Source organism: Thermobia domestica, chromosome 8, assembly GCF_964235325.1.
Source record: "Thermobia domestica chromosome 8, izTheDome1.hap1.1, whole genome shotgun sequence".
NCBI lineage: Eukaryota > Metazoa > Arthropoda > Insecta > Zygentoma > Lepismatidae > Thermobia > Thermobia domestica.
In genome coordinates, this window is record NC_137461.1 from 28,034,435 (window position 1) to 28,059,711 (window position 25,277).

At 35.7% G+C, this 25,277-nt stretch overlaps 1 protein-coding gene across 9 annotated transcripts in view; it reads left to right on the top strand.

Annotated features, from left to right (window-relative positions):
• The window catches only part of LOC145692808 (uncharacterized), a 150,718-nt gene extending 126,983 nt beyond the window's left edge, over positions 1–23,735 (top strand). For 5 of the 9 annotated variants that reach the window (XM_081768300.1, XM_081768298.1, XM_081768301.1 and 2 more), the window contains 2 exons: positions 134–289; positions 20,710–23,735. In XM_081768300.1, the coding sequence (XP_081624426.1) occupies positions 134–289; positions 20,710–20,975 (422 nt within the window). In that variant the 3' untranslated portion in view covers positions 20,976–23,735. Of the gene's footprint in view, positions 1–133; positions 290–11,473; positions 11,623–20,709 lie in introns of all 9 variants that reach the window. The other 4 variants (XR_014132643.1, XR_014132644.1, XR_014132645.1 and 1 more) reach the window with 4 other exon arrangements.
• The last annotated feature ends 1,542 nt before the right edge of the window (positions 23,736–25,277 follow it).

Below are 25,277 nucleotides of genomic sequence, written 5' to 3' on the forward strand. Positions count from 1 at the left end.
AAGGTGGATTATGAGGAGCATGGAGGTGCATGGGTGGCTGATTGGTGTGAACTAATGTCTCGTTGTGAATTGTTGTATTGAACTAAACGTGTGCTGACGTTGACCCTGTGATGTCTTGTGTTGTCTCTACTAGCCCAGTCCCTGCAGGCACATCTTGCGTCACTCCAGCAGCGTGGCCTTCCCCAGGGGATCAACCCATCCCTTCAGCAGCTGCTTCTTAACCAGAGCTCTCTAGGCTCCTATGGGAACCTGAACCGAGCCCAGCATTCGTCCGCTGGGAGTAAATCAGGTGAGATTCATTCAGTTATTTTCGATGTCGTTATTATGTACACACGTAAATGTTGTGTTTCAATTCCATATTCTTTAAAATAGCAATAATAAACAGTGCACCAGTTTTATATACATGAGTGCAAGTTCAGTAATTGGAATACTGATACTAAAAAGATGACATTTGTTTTTAAATCATGTGATAACAGAATCCGTTCCTTTGCATTATCTGACCTTACTTGTAATACGTAGTACTGCAAACAAAAGAGTAAAATATATTCCTCCTTGATATGCTCCCTATTTTATTATCATTGGAATTCATGGAATGGAAAAGGATGTCTGGGCCGAGAATCGTACGTGCATCTTCTATGCCTGTGTGCTAACCACTACACTATCATGTCTGCCCCCAGGCCACCTATGTACCCTTAATGTGAAGGGTATTGAGCTTGTCTGGATAGTGTAGTGGTAAACCGTACAGGTACAGTAATGCGCGGTTTAGTCACACCTTTTTACTCCATGGATTTCGCAGACTTTACATCTATGGGGGATATGATGTAAGAAAATTTCGTCTGTTTCCTCCATTTCTCATATAATGTTCGTGTTAGTTGCAGTAACTTTGAAAACATAATTCATATTCGTTACAAAAATCTTCATATTATAACAAGAACAGAGTCATAACTATAATCTGTGTGCAGTCATAGTAAGCTGTGTATTTTTGCATCCAAAAATACGCGTACACTACACTGAAAGTACGTATATTAAATGTTTCACAATTAAGTGATAGTCAGCTTCATATTATCAAGGGTGATGTCCGAAAAGTTACTGGGCATTGGGAACTTCAGAATAACGTGCTTTAAGTCAGTAGTTTCAATCTTATATATATGAGTTTGTTTACCGTCCCTTTCAGCAGCGAAGCTATATGAGACGTGAACCTACTGATTAACGTGGAATCCGAACCACCTGAGCTCTTTCCCGGATTCGAACCCGGATCTCCCATGACAAAGGCACATACGCGAATCGCTTATTCACGGTTATATATATAAAATGATACATGATATACACTACTAAACGCCATTCAACACACTTAGGTTAGGCTGGATTGGGCATTATTGCTGCTGTTGAAATCATTGACTGGTATAGTCTGTCTTAAAATTGATAGTTAAAAGCTTCATGGTAAAAAAGTTACATGTGTCATATAAAGTCTACACTTAAGGGTCTTCACTACAGCAAAGTTAAACTACCGCTGATGTTAGAGTTTTTCTGTAATACCTTCAAAACAAATAAAAATATTCGAAAAGCAAAAACGTAGTGAACTAACAATACGATTTTGCATGTGATACCTTTACCATTATTCACCTATCTCGTTTTGGTATGCCGCTATTTACAGAACCCGAAAAAAATGCTAAATCTATCTACAGCTCCAATAACCGTATCACATGCAAAATCGTATTGTCTAGTTCGCTACGTTTCTGCTTTTTGAATATTTTTATTTGTTTTGAAGGTATTACAGAAAAACTAAAATTAGCGGTAGTTTAATTTCGCTGTAGTGAAGAGCCTTAATACGCCTTCTGGAAGGCATTTTTAAATTCTAAAATATCCTATGGGTCTGCACGACATACCCTTTGGGAAAGCCTGCTTGAAGTCCTAACGTTGTTAGTGGACCAGTTTTCTTTGACGAGACGATAAAAGCAAAAGGTTTTCAGACTCCAGTAAATTCACATTCTAAAACCTATCTCAGGCGACCTCAATGAGCGTGAACTTGAAGAAGGTACAGATAATATCCTAACACGTTTAGGAATTTTAACAATTTTATCCACTTGAAATTTCGATTACTGAAAATACCTTACACTCTCAAGCGTTCGACTTTTCCTTGGAGCCTTGGTCACGAGGGATAAAAATAGGAGACAAGTATTATAAATATCAAGGAAATAAAAAGAAAAGGATTCACAAGGATAAAGTAGTACGGCACTAAATCAAGTACACGCTAACTTGAAGTTCACCGTGGAACACGAAAATAAAGGTGAATTTACCTACTTAGACCTAAATGTTAGAAGACATATAGTTGATTATCAGCATTCACCAGAAGCCTAGTGCAGGTACACGGTAGATATTCATTGTAGATCTGCATATTTCTTAGTAACCAAAGCTAATATGTGAAGCAAAATCTTTTTCGTGTTATTTCAGTCTTTCTTCATATGGAGTTGATTTAATGAAAGGCATGGATAACTAATTGAAGCTATGTAGCCTGAAGGGATATCCTGTTTCCACTCTTTTTTTAATTTGGCGTACTCAGATTATTATGATTACTGCAGAGACCAAAGGATACCAACATAATAACCAAGCTCGGGAGTCGAACTTGGAATCCGTCCATCACCTATGCATTGACAGCTTCGCCAATAACCAGAATGCATACAAAGCTATCCGTATACAAACGCTGTTAGCATACAAATTGTGACGTGATCCAACCTCACCACAAACAACTGCAATAAAGGACAATATTAGGAGCTATATTGAAAGCAATATACTTCAACAATTCGATTTTATTATAAAGAATATAGTGTAAAGAAGATTATACTAGGAGGATTATGCACATAGCAAACAACGAGGAATCATTATATCCAATTTGTCGATAAAATTCAGTTTTTTAGATGTTACAGAGGTATGACAGAAAGAAGTTCAAAGGTACGGCCAAAGAACATTCCAGAGATGCTGAAGCAAAGCACCCAATTTCTGATCTCTCAGAGCGTTCAAAAGAAACATAACATAATAGATTTAAAAATTTTATTTAAAACCAGGAATAAGACAGAAACTAGTTTTCAGACATGTTTATTTTTCTTTAAGAAAATTGCATAACTTAACAAATAAGGGTTAATCAATAACTTTTTTGAGGGAGGGGGACAGAAATAAAAAAAAATACATACAGTATTTACACAATAAGAAAAACATTAACATTAGCTTGGCAACTTTTCCTGCTCAAAGGAAGAAAATACAACTTGATTGACTTGCCATTTCATAGCGTGTAGCACTACCATTTGATGTGTGACCAACAGGTTTCGACAAGTTTTTTTCATTTCTCCATTCCGATGATCACGCAAGTGGGCCTTATAAAATTGTTAGTACGTATATAAGTACGTACGTTACTCCACACCGTAACACTTGAACGAAAGTAATTTTTTTTACTATAAAAACATAGAACGATTACTTCGTTGATGGAGCCAATCCGTTATCTTCATGGAGTAACGGTTACTTTATCGGTGTCTATTCATATCCCGTGTAAAGTCTATAACGACCTAGCTTATATGCAACCTGCATAGTAGTGAAGACATGTTGGTTGCCTATAATCAAAGGGTATATAATTTTATTTACTGCCATTTTCTCGGCCAAGTTCATTAATTGAGTCAATCAGTTGTCTTCGTATAGTAACGGTGACTAATGGTGGCTGTCCATATCCCTTTAAAGCCTATAACATTTCCTAGCTTCTATGCAACCTGCATAGTAGCAAAGACATATTGGTTGACTATAATAAAGGGATATGTAGTTTCATTTACTGCAAGTATCTTGGCCAAGTTCGTCAATGGAGTCAATCCGTTCATATCTTCGGGTAACTGTGGCTCTCCATTCTCCACATTTATTACGATTGAAACAAAGGTGTATAATTGTAGAATATTAGAAGTTCCGCATCACGCCACTAGATGGTAGCAGACATCCTCCAGTGGCTCACACCTAGTGAATGAAATTGAAACTATTGTCTTTAGCAGAATTTATTATGTTTTTTTCTTAGTTTTATCCTCCGTGAACAAGGCTGCAGGAGAGTCGAAAACTTAAAAATACAAGATATTTTAAGAAATCGGAATTTCAAGTATCCTAAAATGATCGAAGAAGCGTAGTTCAACGAGATGAAACAACAATATACATTTCTTTGTTGATGGGCCGCGGTGGCTCAATGGTAGAGCGTTCGTTCACCTCTGGTGCTTGGGGCCCCGGGTTCGATCCTAGCTCCCGCTAAAGTGAACTTCCACCATTTCATTCATTTCTCATCTTCACCGTCTCCTTTAGCCTAACCGGCATAACCGTGGGACGTAAAACTCAAAGATTTATTTATTTCTTTGTTGATGGTATAATTTCCCTGGAATCCGGCCTACTGATTCTTCAAAGCTGATTCATTCATTCACTTCTCTCTCTCTCTCTCTCTCTCTCTCTCTCTCTCTCTCTCTCTCTCGCTCGCTCAGGAGACGAGATTACAGAAACATAAGTGCCAAAAACAATAGTTACTGTAACAGTAGAGACAAAAGATAGTAAGTTGTGTCCAAGCGTCACAAAATAGAAATATTATTGCTTAGAAATACAACCCAACATATGTATGAAAATCTAAGGCATAAACATATTTTTAAAAAAAATAAAATAATTCTAACAATTGCAAGGTGGCACTTACATTGTCTTCTACAGCAATTCTTCAATTTACTATTATGATGTATTGAAGAGCTATTGCTCTCTATAAATAGGTACAGATAAGAGCCCGGTACTTTTCTTACGGAAAAAGGGCGTCCATAAATTTCTTAAGTATGCGATATTTTGATTTTTCACGTCTTTCTAAAAATAAGTCATAATGGACACAACAGTCGGAAAGTCCTTATTAGAAACTTAAATAGCAGCTCCTACCAACCAATATTTATAACTGCAATATGGTCGTTTACATTTAAATGACTTTTTATTTGACAAATAATTAAAAATTGAAGTTCTGGCCCCATGTAACATAATTGCTAATGCTCTTGCCATTGGTACGAGCGGTACCGGGTTTGATTCCCGGTTGGGACACTCAGTCGAGAAAATGTAAAAATTTGATTTTCAGATTAGCCATCTTGAGTGAGATTTTCCTGGATTTTTCTCATCACACAGGTAAATGCCGAGATGGTACTTCACATATTAGTCCCAAGCCGATTCCTTCTTCCCCAATTCCGCGGCTAGTGTCATCCTCGAGGGACATCGTCATCCCTTATATGTAATGGGCTAACATAGATAGCTTCTGAAAGCCCAGAAATCTAATTCCTAATCCTAAATTTTGAAGTTGTTTAAGATCCTTAATTAAAATAATTGAATAATTAAATCATTACATTATTTGGTGATCCAAAGATGAATTTTTAATGTACTCGTGTCCTTAAGTTGAAGGACATCATGGAAAAGTGAAACAAAAATAGACAGGGAACCAATGCCGATCTGTGAATCGAATCGAACGTGTAGGAGAGATAACCCAGGGTTTGACATCAGCAGAAATATTCAGTATTGTGTTCGATTACTCGAATGACTATAAAAGTTCCACACCGTTTTCCGTACTGTGGATGAGGCCAGTCAGCAGCTCATATAGTAATATCTCCCAGTTTTGCAAAAGCATCCATCCGATGTCATCCAGTTTTGGGTGATAGATTTTGGGGTAGCAATCAGACGGCCAAGGGCGTCCCAGAGTTGTACAATGGAATTAATAGCCAGGGAGCATGGTGGCTACTCCACATGTTTGATATCCTTGCATTTCAAGTGTTCGTAACGTGTCCCTAGTTCGCGCTACACACTACCAATTTGGTGGAACAAGATTTTATGGTGATAATGAATTACGGCTTGTGATGGCATCGTGTTAGGTGTACGAATATCCCTGTATATATTTCCTCAGAATCCTAAGGCGAATGCGATCTAGGCTTTGTCTAATAGGCTATAATGACCACCAACATAGGTTGCGGATAAGGAAGGAATACCTGGAGCATAAAATTATCACTCGCCTGGGTGCCCATCACGCTTCGCAGTTGTCATTCCGATTGAAGATGCCTAGGACACCTTTGCGAGTCCAATTGCTACGAATAATGCACCATCTAGGACTCTTGAGGACCTTAGGCGGGTGTTGGTGCAAGACTGGAATGTATTACAATAAGAGCAGTTGGTTGACCTGATTTCGCTGTATGGAAACATGGTGTACAATTTGTGTATTCACTCGGTGATCAAACCCGTGTGCGTGAGTTTTCGTGGGGTTCTCCCGTTTCCTCCTCTCTTCATTCCATCATTTCATTCATTTCTCATCATTACCGTCTGCTTTAGCCTAGCCGGTATAACTGTGGGACGTAAAACAAAGATTTTATTTCATTTTTTGAAAACAGTTATACTAATTCATAGGAATGTGGTGGTGTGCGCGTTCAGCAATTATTTTTGACATTAAGTGTAATGGCTTGTTTTGGACTAGTACTATTCTTCCACTCGCCAAAAATACGTATAATTCACACTCCAGTCTCTGAAACGTGTCCAGTATTCAGGCAGGGCATTTCTAGCAGTTCCTGAAAATATACGTACAGTTTTGTAAATCTGCATTACGTTATATCTTCACTTAAAACTTTCCACTGCACAGTAACTTTCCGGACACTTGGGTATTTAGCTTCGAAGAGAATGCCAGTAATGCGGGAACAAATAACCCTGACGTAAAACTTGAAATGTTTGCCAAATAAATGTACTTGAACGTTCATTAGTCTTTTGATAACAGTTCTCATTCTGCTACATGTATGTCTTTTCTACAGCAGAAACCTGGGCGTACATTGAACGAATATATTAAAATTAATGAAGTGATAGCTTCTCAAAATTTGTTGTGGTTTTACATTATATAAATTCTTGGAGTTCTTATTTGTGTATTACAGTAATTTATAGTTGGAACTGAGGCAAAAAAAAAAAAAAAAATCCTTTTCATTGTGCGTTAGGACATAGTAATTAATGCGTAATCAGCCATAACGTAACGTTCCTCAACAGCAGATCACTGACCTAAAGAGTAAAAATGGCATGTGTAACAGCTGAGTGGCAAAGTAAAACAGAGGCGTGGGTTCGATCCTCGGTCTAGTCTCACTTTTCACTCTTTAAATTTTGTCTTAAAAACTATATATAAATTTTTAAATATCAAACTGTTGAAAGAGGTATCTTATATTTAGACAGCTTTTAAATAGTATTTTTGAGATCACAAAAGTTTTACTGTAAAAGTTTAGTTACCCATCTCTTATGTTTTCTAACATAAAGCCCGGAACTTCTGTCCAAGGTGATCATCATGTGATCATTAGTACTTGAAATATAGGTTACGCAGAGACTTGTCAATTCAAACTTCAATCTGCGGTAGGAAGAAGTACCCAATGAAATTAGGATTTGAGGATGAATGGTTCAGATATTTATCTCGAATCTGAAATATCTGCCGGTATGACTGGTGCAGTCTTCCAGCCACTGGTGAGGTGGGAATGAATAATTGTGTTTTTAATAATAATAATAATAATAATAGTATTGATTACAGCTGCATACAATCAACCAATTAGAACTGAGTTCTCGTCATCGTAGAATATTAGTTGTATTACTGAAGATGTATGTTTTCACATTGTGAACTTTTTCCAATTCCTGTAATCCATTATAGGATTGATAAGAGGAACATAGGTATCAGGGGCGGATCCAGGACCGACTTCTGGGGGGGGGGGGCAGTGGGTTGTCATAATGCTACTTTTAAGGGCTCCAAACTCTGGGATGGATTTTATTTATATATAAAAAAACAATAAAGTTTCTTCTTCTATATCGCCCCCCCTGGATCCGCCCCTGATAGGTATAATTGAAGATGCTTTCGAAAAGATTCGTTATAATGGATCATCTTTCATAATTGTAAATCTTCTAATATATTATGTAATCAATTCTTGATCTAGATTACGTAAACTAAAGTTGTATTTAAAAAAAAATAGTAGTAGTCCTATTGTGATGTTACATTAAAAATAAATTACAAATGTTAAGAGTGTGAGATAAAAAATGAAAGTTTAACTTAACGTCGCATGGTTATGCTTTTATGATTAACAAAAGTGAATGGTTAATAAAAAAAGCTATTGTGTACATTATTCACCACGAACTTGCATTCCTTGGGATCGAACCGGCGACTCCTTAAACCAGAGATAAGGCTGAGAGGACTACCCCCTCGTGGCGTCTAATGTGCATTCTTTCGTATTTCGGGGTTCGATCTCCGAGTCCGGATCGCGTTTACAGCAATAAATTTAGTTTCATACAGCTTCGGTCCAAAAAAGGAACTATCTCCAATCCATAAAATCTGTCCGTGGACTTACGTATACTGAGTGCTCACTGAATTGCGATCACCTTTGTAACACTTTGTTGCTCCACCTCTTGCTCAGAGGATGGCCTGGACATAGCGTGGAATGGATTCTAGTAGTTGCTGATAAGTTTCCACAGAGATCTGACACCATATATTCCCACAATTATCCCACAGATGTGGGTGCAGGAGTCATGACGGAAGAGCTCGTTCCACAACATCCCATTAATGTTCTATGGAATTAAGATCCGGTAGTTAGGGAACCAGTTCATATGCTACAACTCCGTGGAATGTTCCTTAATACAAGCAAGTACAATTCTGGCTTGGTAACACCGTGCATTGTCATCCTGGAAAATGCCGTCTTCATGTGGGTAGAAGTGTTGCGTTGTAGTGTCGTGATTCTCTAACACATGCAGGTACACAATGGATGTCTCGTTGTGGTCAATGCATACCAACATTCCCAGTCCTTACCAACAGAAGCATCCTCAAACCATACAGTACGCATCAAGGAAGAGGGATCCATAGCTTCGTACTTTGGCGCCACACATGCATACACCTGTCCCAGAGAAATAGCACAAACCGTGATTTATCGGACCAATATACACCCTTTTCCAGTCATCTGCGATCCAATTAGCGTGTTCCTGTGCCTAAGCGCGACTAAGTCGGTGGTTACGTGTTGTAAGGAATGGGTGGCAATTGGGTCATTGCTGCAGAAGTTTATGCGTGCCGGTGTATGCTGTATAGTTGCATGGGATATGGGTGTTGTGCGTCCACCATTGTATTGACCACGTAATTCCCGGACACTGATGATTCGTTTGGCTGTCACGAACTGTTTGACACGAAGCTTACCCCACGTTTTGAACTTTCGTACGCCCCTGTAGTTCCGTCTCTCGGAAACAGTTACTTCATTTTCTTCCCACTCCTTGTACACCTTAGCTACACAGGGACGAGCGCATGCGACAAGTATTGCTGTGTGGGTTATTGACGCATCTATTGCTCGGACACCCACAATCATGCCTATTGGAATGCAAATAAATCCTGCCCACTTCCCATCATAACAGTGTGTTGTCTGCCAACATGTAGCCTCGAGTGTGTTCATTCTCTGCAATACTACCAGTCAGGGTCGTCATGTATTCAGCTTGGCTGCTGGTAACATTTTCTTCTGTGGAGGGGTGGTCGCAATTCAGTGAACACTCAGTTTATCTTGTTTATTTGCTGATTCGGTGCACGTGATATGGAAGATACTTATAATTTGATACCGTGGATTATTTGAATGTTTATTTCTTTAAACCAGACCATATTAATTATTATTATCATTATTATTATATCTAACGTATACTCGTATACTGAAGATAATAGTCTTTTTCGTATGTAGGAAATGGTTGAATTTGAGTTAACATTTTGATGCAACATTCAGAAAATCAAGTAAAACTTACCTTAACTTTTAAACACTCATTGACGCAACTACTACGTTAATACTCAGCCTCTAATTAAGCTAGGAAGATAATTTTGGTATGAGTGTGTTCCTAAAGGATAAATCTTTCTGCTTTATGTATGTGGAGTGTACCACGGCGGAGGGGGGCAGGACAAAGTTTGTTTTGCTTTTTTTTTCTCATTCCCAGACCGTGGGGATATGTGAAGCAAAAAAGTAGTTCACTATATGCTACTACCCCTGTATGTGTACTTCTTGCTTATATGGTGGAGGAGAGGGGGCAATGTGTGCCAACTTTTGGAGTCTGTTTTTTGACGTAAATTACTGTACATTTATTTTCAGGACGGATCCATATAGGACAAAATATCTTTTCACTGAATTGGTCTAGAAGCATAATTCTTATTGCTGTACATGATGGAGCAGCAAAAATGTTGCGCATATGACGTGGTACTGGGGGAGGGGGGACGAATGTCAAATTCAATATATTTTTCTTCTACGGATAACATTTTTTTAAATATTTTCTACATAAAACTATTTCATTACGCTTTTCTTTTTAGTAAATCACAAAAATTGTATTTTCTTTGACACACACACACTCACTCACTCACAATAATGTCTTGGAGGAAGAAAAGACTAACGTACATCATTTTCACTCCCTGTATTCTTGTCCACAAGCTAATCGAAAAAGCATGACTTTTTGTTTCTTCTATGAATAGGGCGGGAATTGCACAAATGTTACCTTGTTGGAATTGTGTTCCATAAGCTTTCCAACAATGTATCAATTATGGCTCTGTAGTAATGAAGGGGGAGGGTCACCAGTCGTAGGGAAGACGCAAAAGTTTGCGACAACCCTTCGAAAATTATATATAGAGCGTTTTTGTAGGAAATTCTTTCCGAATTTTTATCTCACTTAGTAAGAAGCCAGTTAAAATACACAACCACTAAGAGATTACTAACTATGAGGATTAGTACTGCTTTGGGCGGAATATTAAAATTCTCGGAAATTTTGGGAAGCATCTTGTATATGTCCCCACCACATAAGACGATTTTAAATTTTTGCTGATGATTGCATATTTGTAGTCGGTCTGAAGATGACAATTTAATCTTTTGTGAATGCGGTGCTAGCAATGATACTAGCTGAATTACAAGAAAATAAAATAAAGGGGGACCTCAAGGGCGCTTAAACTGGAGTGATGATAAGTTAACTTACCGCCACTTTTAACTTGTAACTTATATACAGTTAAAATAAAAAGCATTTAAATGAATGTTTAGAATAAATACACTAAAAGGTACTGAATGAAGATGCTTAGCTGTGAAACCCTGAAAACACTGCGTGGATGGAGTGGAAGGGAAGGGGGATAGACATTATGAAGCGCACAGGTGTTTTACCATAAACTATTTGAAACATTACACCTGTCTTTTTTTCTTCTAACAATACATTGACGACGTGTATACGTAATCATAGAAACACTTTTATCTCGATAGTTATATTTACAGAAGAAGTATATTTTTCCCCTTAGCTGTTCAATGATTAACCTATTTACTATTCTTTATTCTTTATTGACCCCATATTCATGTATTCCAATTCCTTATGAATACTATAGATATTATACTGATGATGATGATAATAGACATTTTATTATGTCTCTTAGCAGTAAGAATGAACAATTCTCTAATTCCAGATTTTATTCGAAACAGGCTTCTTGAAAGCCATGTCACGTTTGCAGTCTAAGTAGAGGGTTCCATCTTCTGATTCATTATCCTGGGAGTGTTCCGATTTGTTTTTTTAAGTATTGCAGCTGTTTTCAATTTATTTTTCGTTTCGTTTTTTGTAAGTTACCATGTTTTTTCTAATTAGAAAAGAATATTTAGCGTTGCAGATAGTGAAATAGTAGGTGAATTGTGCTAGTTTATTGAAGTTTAAAATTTAGTTCGTAAGATTTTAGTATTCGTGTAATGTTAAGACTTAGAAGCTAAAGTAGTTTTATTGTGTTCTGTGTAAAAAGCAAAATAGAAACTCCAGGCATTCTTAGCAGTGCGTAGACAACAAAGTGAGAAATAATTTAATACAAAACTTCGGCTTAGATTGTCTTAGGGTAGGGTAGTTTGCTAAGGGTATTAGCTGAGGGTGTAGTAGGGTAGATTGTTAGGTAAAATCCAAAAAGAAGTGTACAGAACGATAACAATAATAATCCCAGAAAAATCGGTAGCTTTGCAATGAGTAAAATTGGTTATATGCATTTAGGAGAATCAACGGTTAAGAACTTACAAAGTTTCAGTTGTTTTCTGTACATTTTTTGCCTTAACAAACATAAGTAATACAATATTCTGTAAATTATAGCTCCTAGTTTTATTTTATACAGTACTATCCAGCACTGTGTCGAGCTGCAAATTTACCACTATTTTCCCAGCGCATTCTTCGGTTACAAAAATGGATATATATATTCTAATTTCGTATCCACCCTAGTCAATATTTCCTGCAAAATGTCCGATGTGTATATTTTTGACTATACTTGGAATTTTTCTGGATTTTCGTAACATGTGCATCATATCTTACCTTAAATGACATGATTAAAAATAGGAGTGCTAATGTATTTGTTGCAGCGAAAATATTTTCAGAAGCCGTTGCTGCTTTCTTCTTCGGGCGCTTCAAGTACGAGAAATAATGAATACACTAAACTTGATATTTTTATGGATCCTTCTTTTTGTATTTTCATACGATTTAAAGTTAAAGTTTGAATTTACGTATAGCATTGTAATTCACGTTATGTGTAAGCCCAGAGGTGTAATAGAGGAGCAGTTGGTTATAGTCAGTGGAGTATTTAGGTGGGAGCTATCGGTCTCAAGTCCCCCCCTCCCCCCGGAAATTTATTTGTTAGTTTTCTTGTGCTACGTACAGCAATAATCCTTCTTAACATTTCTAAGAAATTCATTGACTTCCCATCTTCTAGTTACTTCTGCCCCCTCCCCACTCTCAGGCGGGAGCTCATATGATTCGGATTCCACGTTAATCAGTAGGTCCATGTCTCATATAGCCTCGCTGCTGAACGGGACGTTAAACTCAAAATCAACTCAACCTCCCCACTCTCACTTAATCTTTTCATTTCTTATACATGGTACTGTCATTATACAAATATTAAAGGAAGGAAAATAAACTTCATTAAAATTTGTCGGCACCCAAATATAAAAGTAATTATTCACGTGTTGTGCATAGCGCCCCCCTCCCCCGAAACAAAATCCTAAATACGCCACCGGTCATAGTGATCATAGGGTATAAAATGGTAAAATTTATGCGGGTAATATTGTGGGAAGTGCTGGTTTGATAGTAGATAGACAAGAAGTTTTGTTTTAGTTACTTGGTTATTGTGATACGTATAATGTACATTCTAGTTTAATGAAAGGCTATAAATCTTAAGTGTAGTGTTATTAATCAAAACAGCAACGTCTTTTGAAAATATTTTCGTTGAAATAAATATTTTGGCGCTGGAAGGTTAGTCACATCATTTAGTTAGAAAACAGGGGTATTATTTAGTTTCTCCCCCAGATCACTTGGTAGTGACTCTGGCTCAAGTACCGGCTCCGAAGCCGTCGATGAGGATTTTTTGGACTTGCATTCCTCTGTGCAGATTCACTTTAGTTAGACTTCAGTGTGCGTACGCCATAAGAACTATTGCACAAAAGACTAATGAACTTGTGTTAAGTGGCCACTAAAAAAGCACGAATGCTATCTAACCGAGTCAGGGCAGGAGCACAACAGGGGAGTCTAAGCAGGAGCGAGGGATTGCGTCCATAGGGAGCAGGCGCGTCAACGACAGTGGGTAGACACAAATAGGATAGAGCAAAACATAGTATATGGCACAGAACGCTTACCTGATGTGTGGATTTAGGGGAGATACTAAATGCTATCCGAAAACTGTGCCAGACTGTTTCTGCATTCAGTCATATTTTAGTATGATAGCATGAAATCTTTGGCCCAGTTATTAACTTTAACCTACCCTGCTTTACCCAAAAATTATACCCATTCTTTCCTAACAACTCAAGTTATTTATTTCCCACTGTTCCTAAATAATTATGCAGTCGAAACCGAAAATTCCGGAATAAATTGAGCACTTCGAATAAACTTTCTTCTTTATTTTTTTATTTTTTAAATGTTTGTGTGTGTTTTCGAAAACTGTATTTAAATTTAGTTTTAGAATTCGACTATACAATTCGTGCATTTCCTACTTTGCCGGTTTGCACTCTTTTGTGACAAGGAATGTTTTAAAATTGCTATGTTTTCTATCTAGAATGACTTTCTGGCCCACCAATAACTTAGCTAAACATTTTAATCTATTCTTCAGTAAAAATTGAAATATCTGTTTAGTCTAAGTTTTCAAGCTGAAAATTATTATTTAATTGTTACTATCATTATTTCGTTCCAATTTACTGGAAGTTTATTTTAAAGGTGCGAAATATTTTTGATCAAACCGTCCGGAGATTTGTAACTTTTTTTTTCTCAAGTGACCAACACACAAACAATATCTTACAGCAATCAATATTGCAAAATGCAATGAAGGCTGTATTTATCAGAAATCTGTCTTTAGAGAAGCAATTGATCATTTTGTGAGGGGCCGCGGTTGCTCAGTGTTAGAGCGTTCACCTGTGGTGTATTCCAGCTCGCGTCAAGTGACCTTTGTGGTGGACAAGCACCGTGAGTGTGGGATTTCTCGAGGTTCTGTTTTCTCCTACTTTCTACATGTCACTATTTCAGTCATTTCTGATCATCACAGTCTCGTTTAGCGTAACTGTGGGACGTAAAACTTAGATTTCATTTCATTTTTTGACCATTCTGTGAATTTCTGGATTAGTGCAATTTGTATTAAACGAAACACTTGGATATAGTGAAAGTATAACGTGGTTTTACAATTGTTCCATTAAACAAGGTTTTATACATTGTTTATTACGAAGTAATATTAATGTATGACTGTCATTTGCTGGAAAAACATTTATCAGCTATATGTAAACCCTTGAAAGTACGAATCATTTACTATAGAGTATTGGGGATAAATTTAATACTTTTGGGAGATAGGAATAAACAGAGAATATCGTATTCAAAACAAATCGTATTGAACTGATGGAAATCGTACTGTAGAAAGAGAACAAGAGAAAGTAAAATCACTTTTTAAAAAAAATACAGCTTTCACGGTATCCCTAGGGAGAGCTGCAAATGCCGCCTGAATCCTGTCGATGAGCTGGGTCTTTGTGTTGTAGTCAGTGTGGTTGGTACGTTGCTCAACCACGCACCACACATAACAACCATAGGAATGCAATCAGGGGAGTTAGGAGGCCAGATGTCGGGACTGGTGAAGTCATATAAATTGTCACGCAACCGCTAGAGGGTTTTCTCAACGATATGGCAAGTAGCGGAGTCACCGTTGCACTTCGTATCGCTTTCTCAGTTTTCAAGGGTCACCGAGCACCTGTCTGGATTGCAGAATTTGATTGGCCGGCACAAATCATGATGCTGGAAACTCTTCTCCAATATTCTGGTAGCTTGCACTCGTCCATTGCAGTTCTGTTTGACTTCACAGCTGTATCTGAAACCAAAGAAAAGTAATATGTGAGAACACTGGCAATATCTTCCGACAACTCCTATCTACATGCAATAAAACCAACTGTCCAATTTACACCGAATACCCTGTATATATTTAAGATAAAACGTCCTTCCAGAACCTAATTAAGAAAACTCAAAATAAGAGAGTTTGAGTGATTTGCATGGGTTTTCTACACACTAGTTGCAGCGGTGGTTAGTCAAAGGCTAGTCTTGAAAGTAGTCTTCCTAGTAAGAATGACTTAATTTAGGGTTACCTAGTCTTACGTTTTTCTGTTGCGTGTTATGTTATACATTTCAATTTTCTTGGTAAAGCAGTTTCTTCCGTCCTTTTTTTCGTTTTAATTAATAAATTACACACTTACGTCTTTTTAATAAATGGTAGTCTGGAATCTTTTTAAAACCCTTTACTAGTTAGTGCGATAAAAGGAGTTTGTTGAACTATAATAAAGGATGTGAGGCTATTAAGAGACGGAGAGCTTTTATTAAAACATACTATTAAAAGGCAACAAACATTGGTGTAATATACGTTTTGTGTTTTATATGGTGCAATTTTCCACCCCAGTTTACAATTAAAATCATTCTTCTTTACTATGGGAAATCATATATGTATTTTTATATGTAAACTTTGAATATCACAGATTTTTAAAAATCTTCCTCTTTTTTTATGTAAAAAAAATCTAGCATCTCTAACTTAAGAAGTGAACGCGGTGGCAACGTTGCCTTCCTCACTGGTCTAGTGACTAGCGTGTGCATATTTGATGTATGTAGTCCCAAGTTTTGTTGCCGTTGAGAGAACATTCGAGTTTAAACACATTACGATGGTTCGGATTCTACTTTAAACTGTAGGTCCACGTCTCATATAGCCTCGCTAAATTTAAGCAAACAGAAAAATGGAAGCAGCATTTTCTTTGGGTGTTGAAAGTCTCGTGCGAATGTCCAAGTAATATTTTAAAATACAATGCAATACTACATATATATTCTCTGTGCTCAGAGTAGCAAGTTAAACATGAAAACACCAAGCAGTGTTGTACGGGCTTCCTCGTTTGAACTATAGTGAAATGGAAAGAAATATATCAGGTATTTCAGTAGGAATATGGTGAATGACCGAACAGTACGAGGGTGGTTTAAAAAAATAAGAACGCTGGTGAATCCTTTCTGGGCATACCTCGTACGGCACGTTCGCAAGTCAGAAACAGTGAAATTTGTACGAGGATGGTTTAAAAAGTTAAGAACGCCGGTGAATCCTTTCAGGGCATACCTCGTACGGCACGTTCGCAAGTCAGAAACGGTGACATTTAATTGGTAGACATATTCGCAATAGCTAGAAAGACATCAAAATCTCAAAGGTTAAAACATACTTACAAGGACAAGTTATTGATAATGAAATAATTTGTTGAGTGATGAAGGGATGGATACAGAGACTCTGACAGATTATTGTGCAACTCGTATCTTTATGTAAGTTTGCAAGTCCCCTTTATATTATGAGTTCTGTGAATTATGATCATATAATACGGAAAACAATATGAGAATCTCGCCTGCCAGGAGGAGAAATAGTTTTTCGAAAGCAGAGAAAACGGAATGTAATTTGAGGTTTTAGTTTTCATAGGATGCTGCGGTGGCTCAGTGGTAGAACGTTCACCTCTTGGTGCATGTGCGTGGTTTTCTCGGAGTTCTTCTGTTTTCTTTCACTGTTCATTCGACCATTTCATTCATTTATCATCATCGCCGTCTCCTTTGGCCTAGCCAGCACAATCGTAGAACGTAAAACTTAAAAAAGATTTCATTTAGTTTTTTTATTATTATTATTATTATTATTATTATTATTATTATTATTATTATTATTATTATTATTCTATATCAGTAGTGGAGTGCTTACCTCCAATACGCAGATTGTTTGTTCGATTCCAGGCCATGTGTTTGCTGTGGACAACGTCGTTTAGTTTCTTCCACATTCCAGCACTTCTCCCATGATCATTTGTAATTGCTCGTTTCTTTTAGCCCAGAATTATAATCGCGGGATAACAACATTTTGATTTTGTTTCATATTTTTGGTGTTTCGATATTGTTGGCTACAGGATACTATCAGATGTGTATCTGTATATAGTGTGTTCACTCAACAGGAGTGGAGTTTGGCAGATTTCTTTTGAAGTTTCGATGCTGATTTTTACAACAGCATCCCTTCCTCCTGCCATATACATTTTCAGCACTTTTTTTTTTAAATCTTAGCTCGTTTGTGAGTGGTGGCCATTTTTGTTGAGCAGCGCGTGTCAATTAGTGATTTTACAAACGTTAACGTAAGGGCAAGTTTAGTAATTACTAAGTTTTAGTATCGAAATTTAACGAATTTCACTTTTTAGAGCTGAAGTTTATAATGAAGGGGTAAAATATCAGCTAGGGTGACAACATTGATAAGTGATTCCTATGATTATATATGAAAATTTGAAATTTTATAATTTTCGCGAAGATTGAAGTGTATCCATGATAAGGCATATATATATATATATATATATATATATATATATATATATTTTTCGGAATATACATCTATATAACAAAACTATACTAAAAATTTCAACTTTAATATCTGACTCTGTACAGAGTTATGAATTTTCAAAAATTGCACGCAGAATTCATGTTTGTGCTGCTCTCAACCATTATGGTTCTGAACTAAATAATTCTAGAACACATTGTTTCGTTATTTCAGTTTTATTGTTGATTGACTTACGCCCTTAGAATAAGCTTACAACACTTAAATAAGAAAGTTAATTTTGAAAACTAAAAATCACAACGGAAAAAGTTTTTTTTTTAAAAAAAAAAAATGGGAAACATGAAACTGATTAAATAACATACCTGAGATTTTCCTTATTTAATAAAACTATAATTTCAGTTCATGTTTATGCCGGAGTTTGTTGTCAGGTTAATTTCATTTTGATGGAAAACTAAGTTAGTTTATATACATCTTAAGAGTTTTGTACTTTATATTTTGAAATTTCTTTCGCCGCTCCAATATTTACCTATTAATTTTTTTAATAGGTTTAATACATATACTAAATTCAAACAAAATCTTAAACTCAGAGTAATGGTCTTTGTATGTTGCGAACTATATGTATTCCATCTTCCATACATAATGTAATTTGATGGCAGCTGGAAGGACAAAAAAAAATTTAAAAAATCCCAAAATGTAGGTAAAGAAACTTGGTTTCTCAACGAAAGGGAAACAGACTCAATAAAAGCACCAACATAAATAGGAAATGAGAAATTATAATACTATTAAATTAGGAAAATATGTACGTATGTTATTTAATCAGTTTCATATTTTCTAATTCTCTTTTTGGATCAAAAGAGCCCATTCAATCAGAAATTTTCTTGTACGCCTTACATATGGAGAACCACATATAGGTGTAGCTAAACCCGAATTATCAGTTAAATCAGTATGATGTGCTTATTCCGTAGAAAATACGAAAACTCGACTTACGTTCAAAAATTTTGGGGCCCCTGATTCAATTGACCCAAAAGATTCAGTATATTTCAACACAAAATTTCTTGTAGGCCTTATATCGGGAGAACTACATATAGTGTAGCCAAACCCAAACTTTTACTTTACTCAGTATGATGTGTTAAGGTGTCCACATTCTGAAAAATCAGTGAAAGTCAGGGAAAGCTCAGCGAAGTAAAAATGTATCAGGAAAATGGGAGATTGGTCAGGGGAAGTCAGGGAAAAATCGATTTAGGTCCATTGTTCAATTATTAAATTTATGAAATAGTAAGTGACAGTCTTTACTTTTACTGGATGCAAAAAGTGGTGTTCCCATGGTGGTGTTTCTATATTCTTAAAGTTCAGTGGTTAGGGAAATTGGAACTTTCATCATGGAAAATCAGGGATTTTTTCTCCAAATTGTGTGTATACCCTGTGTTCTGATTCCCTAAAAATACGAAAACTCGATTTAGGGGTCGTTTAAAAATATTGTGGTCCCTGATATAAAAAGAAATCCAATATATTCCAATCAAAAATTTTCTTGTAAGCCATATATCTGGAGAACTACACATAGTGTAGCCAAACACAAACTATCACTTAACTCAATATAATGTGCTTATTAAAAAACAAAAAAAAAAAAAAAAATTAGGGACCGTTCAAAAATTTTGTGACCTCTCGTCCAGAAACTAATTATTGGCCAAGATCACAAACTTTTTTTTTATCATTCCTAAAATTCTTGTTTTCTAATATTTCTTTGGAACATTTTCATAGAGGGAATACTTTCGATCATCTCCACTTACTAATCACCCAGCTTTAGCCAAGGGCAGAAAGAACAGTGCGACAAATCATTAACTATGGTATTCGCGCAAAATTTTCTGTTCATAGGTGTACATTAACAAGACTTTCAAACCTTATAATTTTTGATTAAGCGCACACACACACACACACACACACACACACACACACACACACACACACTCACACTCACACTCACACTCTCACTCACTCACTATGTACAGAGTAAAATTGTAAGTGAAAAAACTGTGACTTTTCTTGAGCTACTAACGTAGGGAACCGAAACTACATTTAGACAGTAAGTTCTTATATGTTTTGGTAATTATATCAGTAATGAATCAATGAGTACTGGCAGAATGTCTGTTCTTCGCACGGGGAGAATACGTTTCATTTTAAACATAAAGGGCTAAATGTTAATTTAAACTGCAGCAGAAGTGTCACTGTTCATCTCAGTAATCCCGAAAACTATGGATTCGATACTAATATTGGTCATTTTCGATCATTTTAAATGTCCCGCTACCCTAAGTTGCACCGTCAAAGTGAAATGATAAAAAATATTCCAGGCCCGAATCTCATATATGTTGAAAAATTTGATCGAGATCGGTCGTGTGGTTCGAGTTAAGTCACAGAAGTAGCTACTTTCGTTTTTATTTATTTTTATGTATCCTCCCCCTCTCTCCCCTAAGTTGCTTTGTCAAAGAGAAATAATAACCCATCCCAGGCTTGAACCTCATCTATGTGGTAAATTAGATAGAGATCGGTTTCGTGGTTCCAGATGCACGAAGTCACAAACATAATTACTTTCATTTTTATATATAGAGTTTAGCAAACACGTGTAAACTGCTGGAAACATATATATATAAAAGTAATTATGGAAACAGTTAAAGCTATATTATTCAAATTGTTTGTAATCTGTGATAAATTGTAAAATGAGGATGAGATTCCCATACATGGTTGTATGCGTTAATGTCTTCTGTTCACCTTGGTATTTCTGTAATATCTGATTTTAAAATAAGTAAATATTGAGTAACATTTTACGTTTCTCTTATTTCCAGATTCTAGGATGATGAATCAAAATTTAATTCGGCCCCAAAGGCATCAGCCCCCTGCACCATGCGGCAGTTCATCCCTAAATTCAGGTGATCATGGATCCACGTTATCTTCATCCCCTACTAATCAGCTGGCTCGTTGGTTTTCCCCCGAACTGTTGGAACAAGCACGAGCTGGTAAGCTTCCAGACATGCCACCGATCTCCACACAAAATGCTCTCAGCCTGGAAGAAGTCGAAAGATTACAACAGGCCGAAGCAGTTCATAATTGAAAAGAAAGGAAAAAAAGTGTTCAAAATAATGAGGAGGAAAAAAAAAATAATAGTGTTTAATTTTTTGTGCGCGTGTATGTGTAAAGAGATAGACTTCAACAAGTGCAACCCACTGACGTAATGAAAAGGAGTTATTAAAGTGTGGTGATGGGTGGTTTAGTTCACCTTTTTTTTCTATTGTTTCAATTGTTTTCCAGACTTTTGGAGGGAGAAGATTTTATTTGAAAAAGGCTGTGTTTAGAATATATATATATATATAAATATATTTAAAATTAAAAAAGATTTAGAAAAAAAAATGCCTAGTGAGTTGCATGTGGGAACTTAAAACTTAAAAAAACAAACAAAAGAGGGGGTTAGTGCTCTTCTGCGAGTGTTCCGAAAAGTACAAGTGAAAATACGTTGAAAATAGATGTGAATAGATAAATAAGCATTGTGTGTGTATGTATGTATGTGTGTGTGTGTGTGAATAGCATGCATGAGAGTGTATATATACATGTTTTTTGGTGTGAATGAGATGTGATTGTGTACATTTTAAAAAGAAACTAAAGGAGACAGGAGCGATTAAAAGAGTAATTTCGGATACAGTGAACATGTGAAGTATTAATTTCGATGTTAAAAGGGAAGAAAGAATTGGTAGCAAGACGACGAATATGTGTAACAAAAATTTAAATAGAGAATAAGATGATAGAAGAAGGGAAAGAAGAAGAGTATCTTAATTTGCTTTGTGAAAAAAGTTCGTGGATTTAAAAAAATAAACGAAAAGAAAAAGAAAAAATGTAAATCCACAGCTGCATAGCATTTAGGCTACTCTACTAGATGCTCAGGAAGTTTTAAAAAGTGTGTTTAAAATAGGAAACAAAACAAAAAAAAAACAGACTTGAAAAAGCAGAGTGAGATGTCTATTTTTCTAGTGTGAATGGTTCTGAGTGAATTGAGTGCGATAAATATATAAAAATCTGTTGAGGGAGACAGAGACAAAATTTCTCTAGTGTGTGTATTTTTTATTTCTTTCCTTAATATACATCGAGCTTTCTTTTCGAAATTCTACCAAGATCTTATTATGTAGGTTTCACATGGTTATTCTTTCTGATGCGAAAATAGTCTCGATAATGTTTTTTTTTTTTTTTTCTATATGTAAGTGTGTGTGTGTGTGTGTGTGCGCCCGCATGTGTGTTATTCGTTTTGTTTATGTGTGAGCACAATTATTTTGAGTCATTTGAGAACATGTTAATACATGTATGTATGTGTGTGTGATGTAACAAAATAGACTGGAATATGTTGAAGAAAAAAATGCAACAAAAGAACTGTTTCTCAGTGTGTAGTTTTTTTTTTCGGTTGGTTTTTGTTTTCGAAGTTACAAAGACTTAAAAGTGGGCTTTCTTTTGAGGCGAATAAAATGTTCTTTCTTCTTCTTTTCATCCAGGAGTAAGTGTTTTGTATAGTTTTTGTTTTCAAGAGTGAAAAACCTTTTTCGGTTCCTTATTTCAGCGATAAATTGAACTGTCGTTAAGAATTGATTTTTTTAACACATGCAAGAAGGTAAATATGATGAAAGTTAGCATTTAGACTGGTGGTAAATCATACGAAAATAGCCACAAAGGAAGAAGAAAGAGCATGTAGCTTTAGGGGAAAAAAAAACAAAGAAAAACATTGGAACAACGCAGAATATTTTGTTTTTCTGTAGTGAAATAGTTACTTTTCTTCCCCCTGTGTCGTGTCCTAGTCGTGGAAAATAAGAAAAAAAGCTTTGTTATGAAAGCATTGTAAATATTTTTCTCCCCGTGTACAAGAATGGAAGAAGAGGCTTTCAGAATTATTGTTTAGAAACGTAAAGGCAAATAATACGCCATATTTTTTTCGTTTCCATTGACACAGTGGTGTATAAGTGTGCATAATAAAAGTGTGATTTTTTTTTATTATTCTTATTAATGACAGAGACTTCGATATCGATACGTAATTTAGTCATAGTACTGAAGAAGTAGAATGTATGCGGAAAAAAAAAAACACATGTTTCACGACAGAAGTATGCGTGTTGTATGTATGTGTGTATAAATATATATATATATACATAAATAAATATATGTATATGTTGATGATGCAAGTATAGCTCTCTGTCTTTTAAGAAAAACTTTGATTTAAAGAAACATTGAGTGTTGCATAATGGAGATTTGTGTATAAACCTCTCCCCTGTGTCTGATTAAAAAAAAAAAAAAGTGTCTTCTCCCTGAATTTTTTGTTCTTTGTGGTTTATTTAGTAAAATAATTGTGTGTAATATTGAAGGATATAGTCACTGCCATTTTTTTATTTATGTTCGAAATGATGCTTTTTCAACTAAAGAAACGAGGAAACCATAACGAATTAAGTTGTGATTATTTTGGCAAGAGATATAAATAAATGGCACAACTTTTTAAGATTAAAAGATCCAAAAATGATTAATTTGTGAAATTCGTAAGAGTAGCCAAGTCATTATTAGTTTTCATTGAATTGATTTAGGTTTTTTATGTAACAAAGAAAATGCAGTCTAAGTGTACAGTATGTGTGTAAGGCAGTCGAAGTAAAGATGATTGCCATATTGTTTGAAGGATTTTTTTTTTTTTTTTTACGTCGAATATCGAAGCCTCTTCTTCCATACTTCATTTGTTTATATTTTTTCCTCAGTTGCTTTGTGTTCTAAATGTTATAATAATAATAATAATAATAGTGTGGTATGTTTCAATGTGGATATGAATGAGTGCGTGTATTTCTGTGTGTGTGTGTGTGTGTGTGTGTAAACAAAAAAAAAACAAGATATATACTTGCGCGTATGTTGATGAGACTGCGAAATAAAGAAAAAAAAGTAAATAAAATGTATAAAGGCTAACACATATATATATACTTATATGTGTGTGTGTGCAAACGATTCGAATGTGATTCTGGATTCCCATTGGTCGAGCATTAATATTATTATTAATATCATAATAAACTAGGTGAATGGATTGAGCGAATGGTAGTTTTTTTTTCTTTGCTCGGCGTGCTGTGAACAGTTTGGAAACAACAAAAAAAATTACGTATATATCTATATATATACATATACTACATATATTATACATAGGTCCCGAACCTTTTATTTCCCCTATCTATATTTACCCCTTCCCGAATGAAAAATTCGACAAAAAAAAAAAAAAAAAAAAAGTAAGCTAGTAATAAAAATTTTTAGATCACTAAATTTTGAACATAATATCAGTTGAAGATGCTTTATTAAAACAAACGGACGCTAAAAAAAAATATATACATTGTAGATCTATGTAGAAATATGTAAGTTATTATTTTGAGGGTTAAAAAAGAAACATGTACTTCTATTTTCTTCTGGTTCTGTTTTGTAATTCTTTGAGAAAACGATTTTTCAAGACAAAAACTTAGACATTTTGGAGAGAATCAAGTGTAGAAACAAAATTTCGTACGTATATTAAAAGAAATGTGAAGAAAAATGTTTATTTCTTGGAAATTGGATAAAATGCTTGTATTTCTCTTTTTTTTTTTCTTTCTTTCTTTGCTGCTCTTGTATTGGCCCTAAAGCAAAATCATACAAAATAAATCTCTCTATTCATTATTAGTTTGTCACAATATATTCTTTTTTACCTTTGTCTTAATTAAAGACCGGCGGCTGTGGCAAAATGCCATTTTCGCAAGAAATGGAGGAATAAATGCCATTTATTGTAATCATCGTCCGTGTTTGCCATTTTATGGTTACTTTTTAAGTTTTGTTTCTCTTTCTGCTGGAAATACAATACGCATTGTTCATTAATATCATGGATGCAGATCGCCTATGAGATAAGGAACTTAACACTTCTCATCGATGGGAATATATGGAAAGCACGTTTGATTTTCCTGTGAATTCCAAGACTGCTACAAATGCAAGGAATGATCAGAAAGTAAGGTGCCTGCAGGGAGACGTGTATATATTATTTCATTTAACCAGTACAGCCAACATATAATACGTTATTTTTCGACGTAGTGTCCATGTCGATTGATTCACTTGTCGCATCGTGGGATGTTTTTAAAGATTTCCTCCTGGTAAAAATCCTTCCTTGCGTGTTTAGCCACGTTTATCACGAAGTGCTTTACGACCTTACAGCCATCAGATGTCGTAACGAGATCCTTCTGTTGTTTTGAAGCACCTCCTCCACGCGAGCTGTGTTCAAATCTGTTGATGCCGTGCTAAGTTGACCACTGCGCTCCTCGTCGGTGATCGTTTTCTCTACCAGCCACAAACTTTTGACACAATCCTGAGACATGCTGATGAGACATTACAGTCTCTCCGT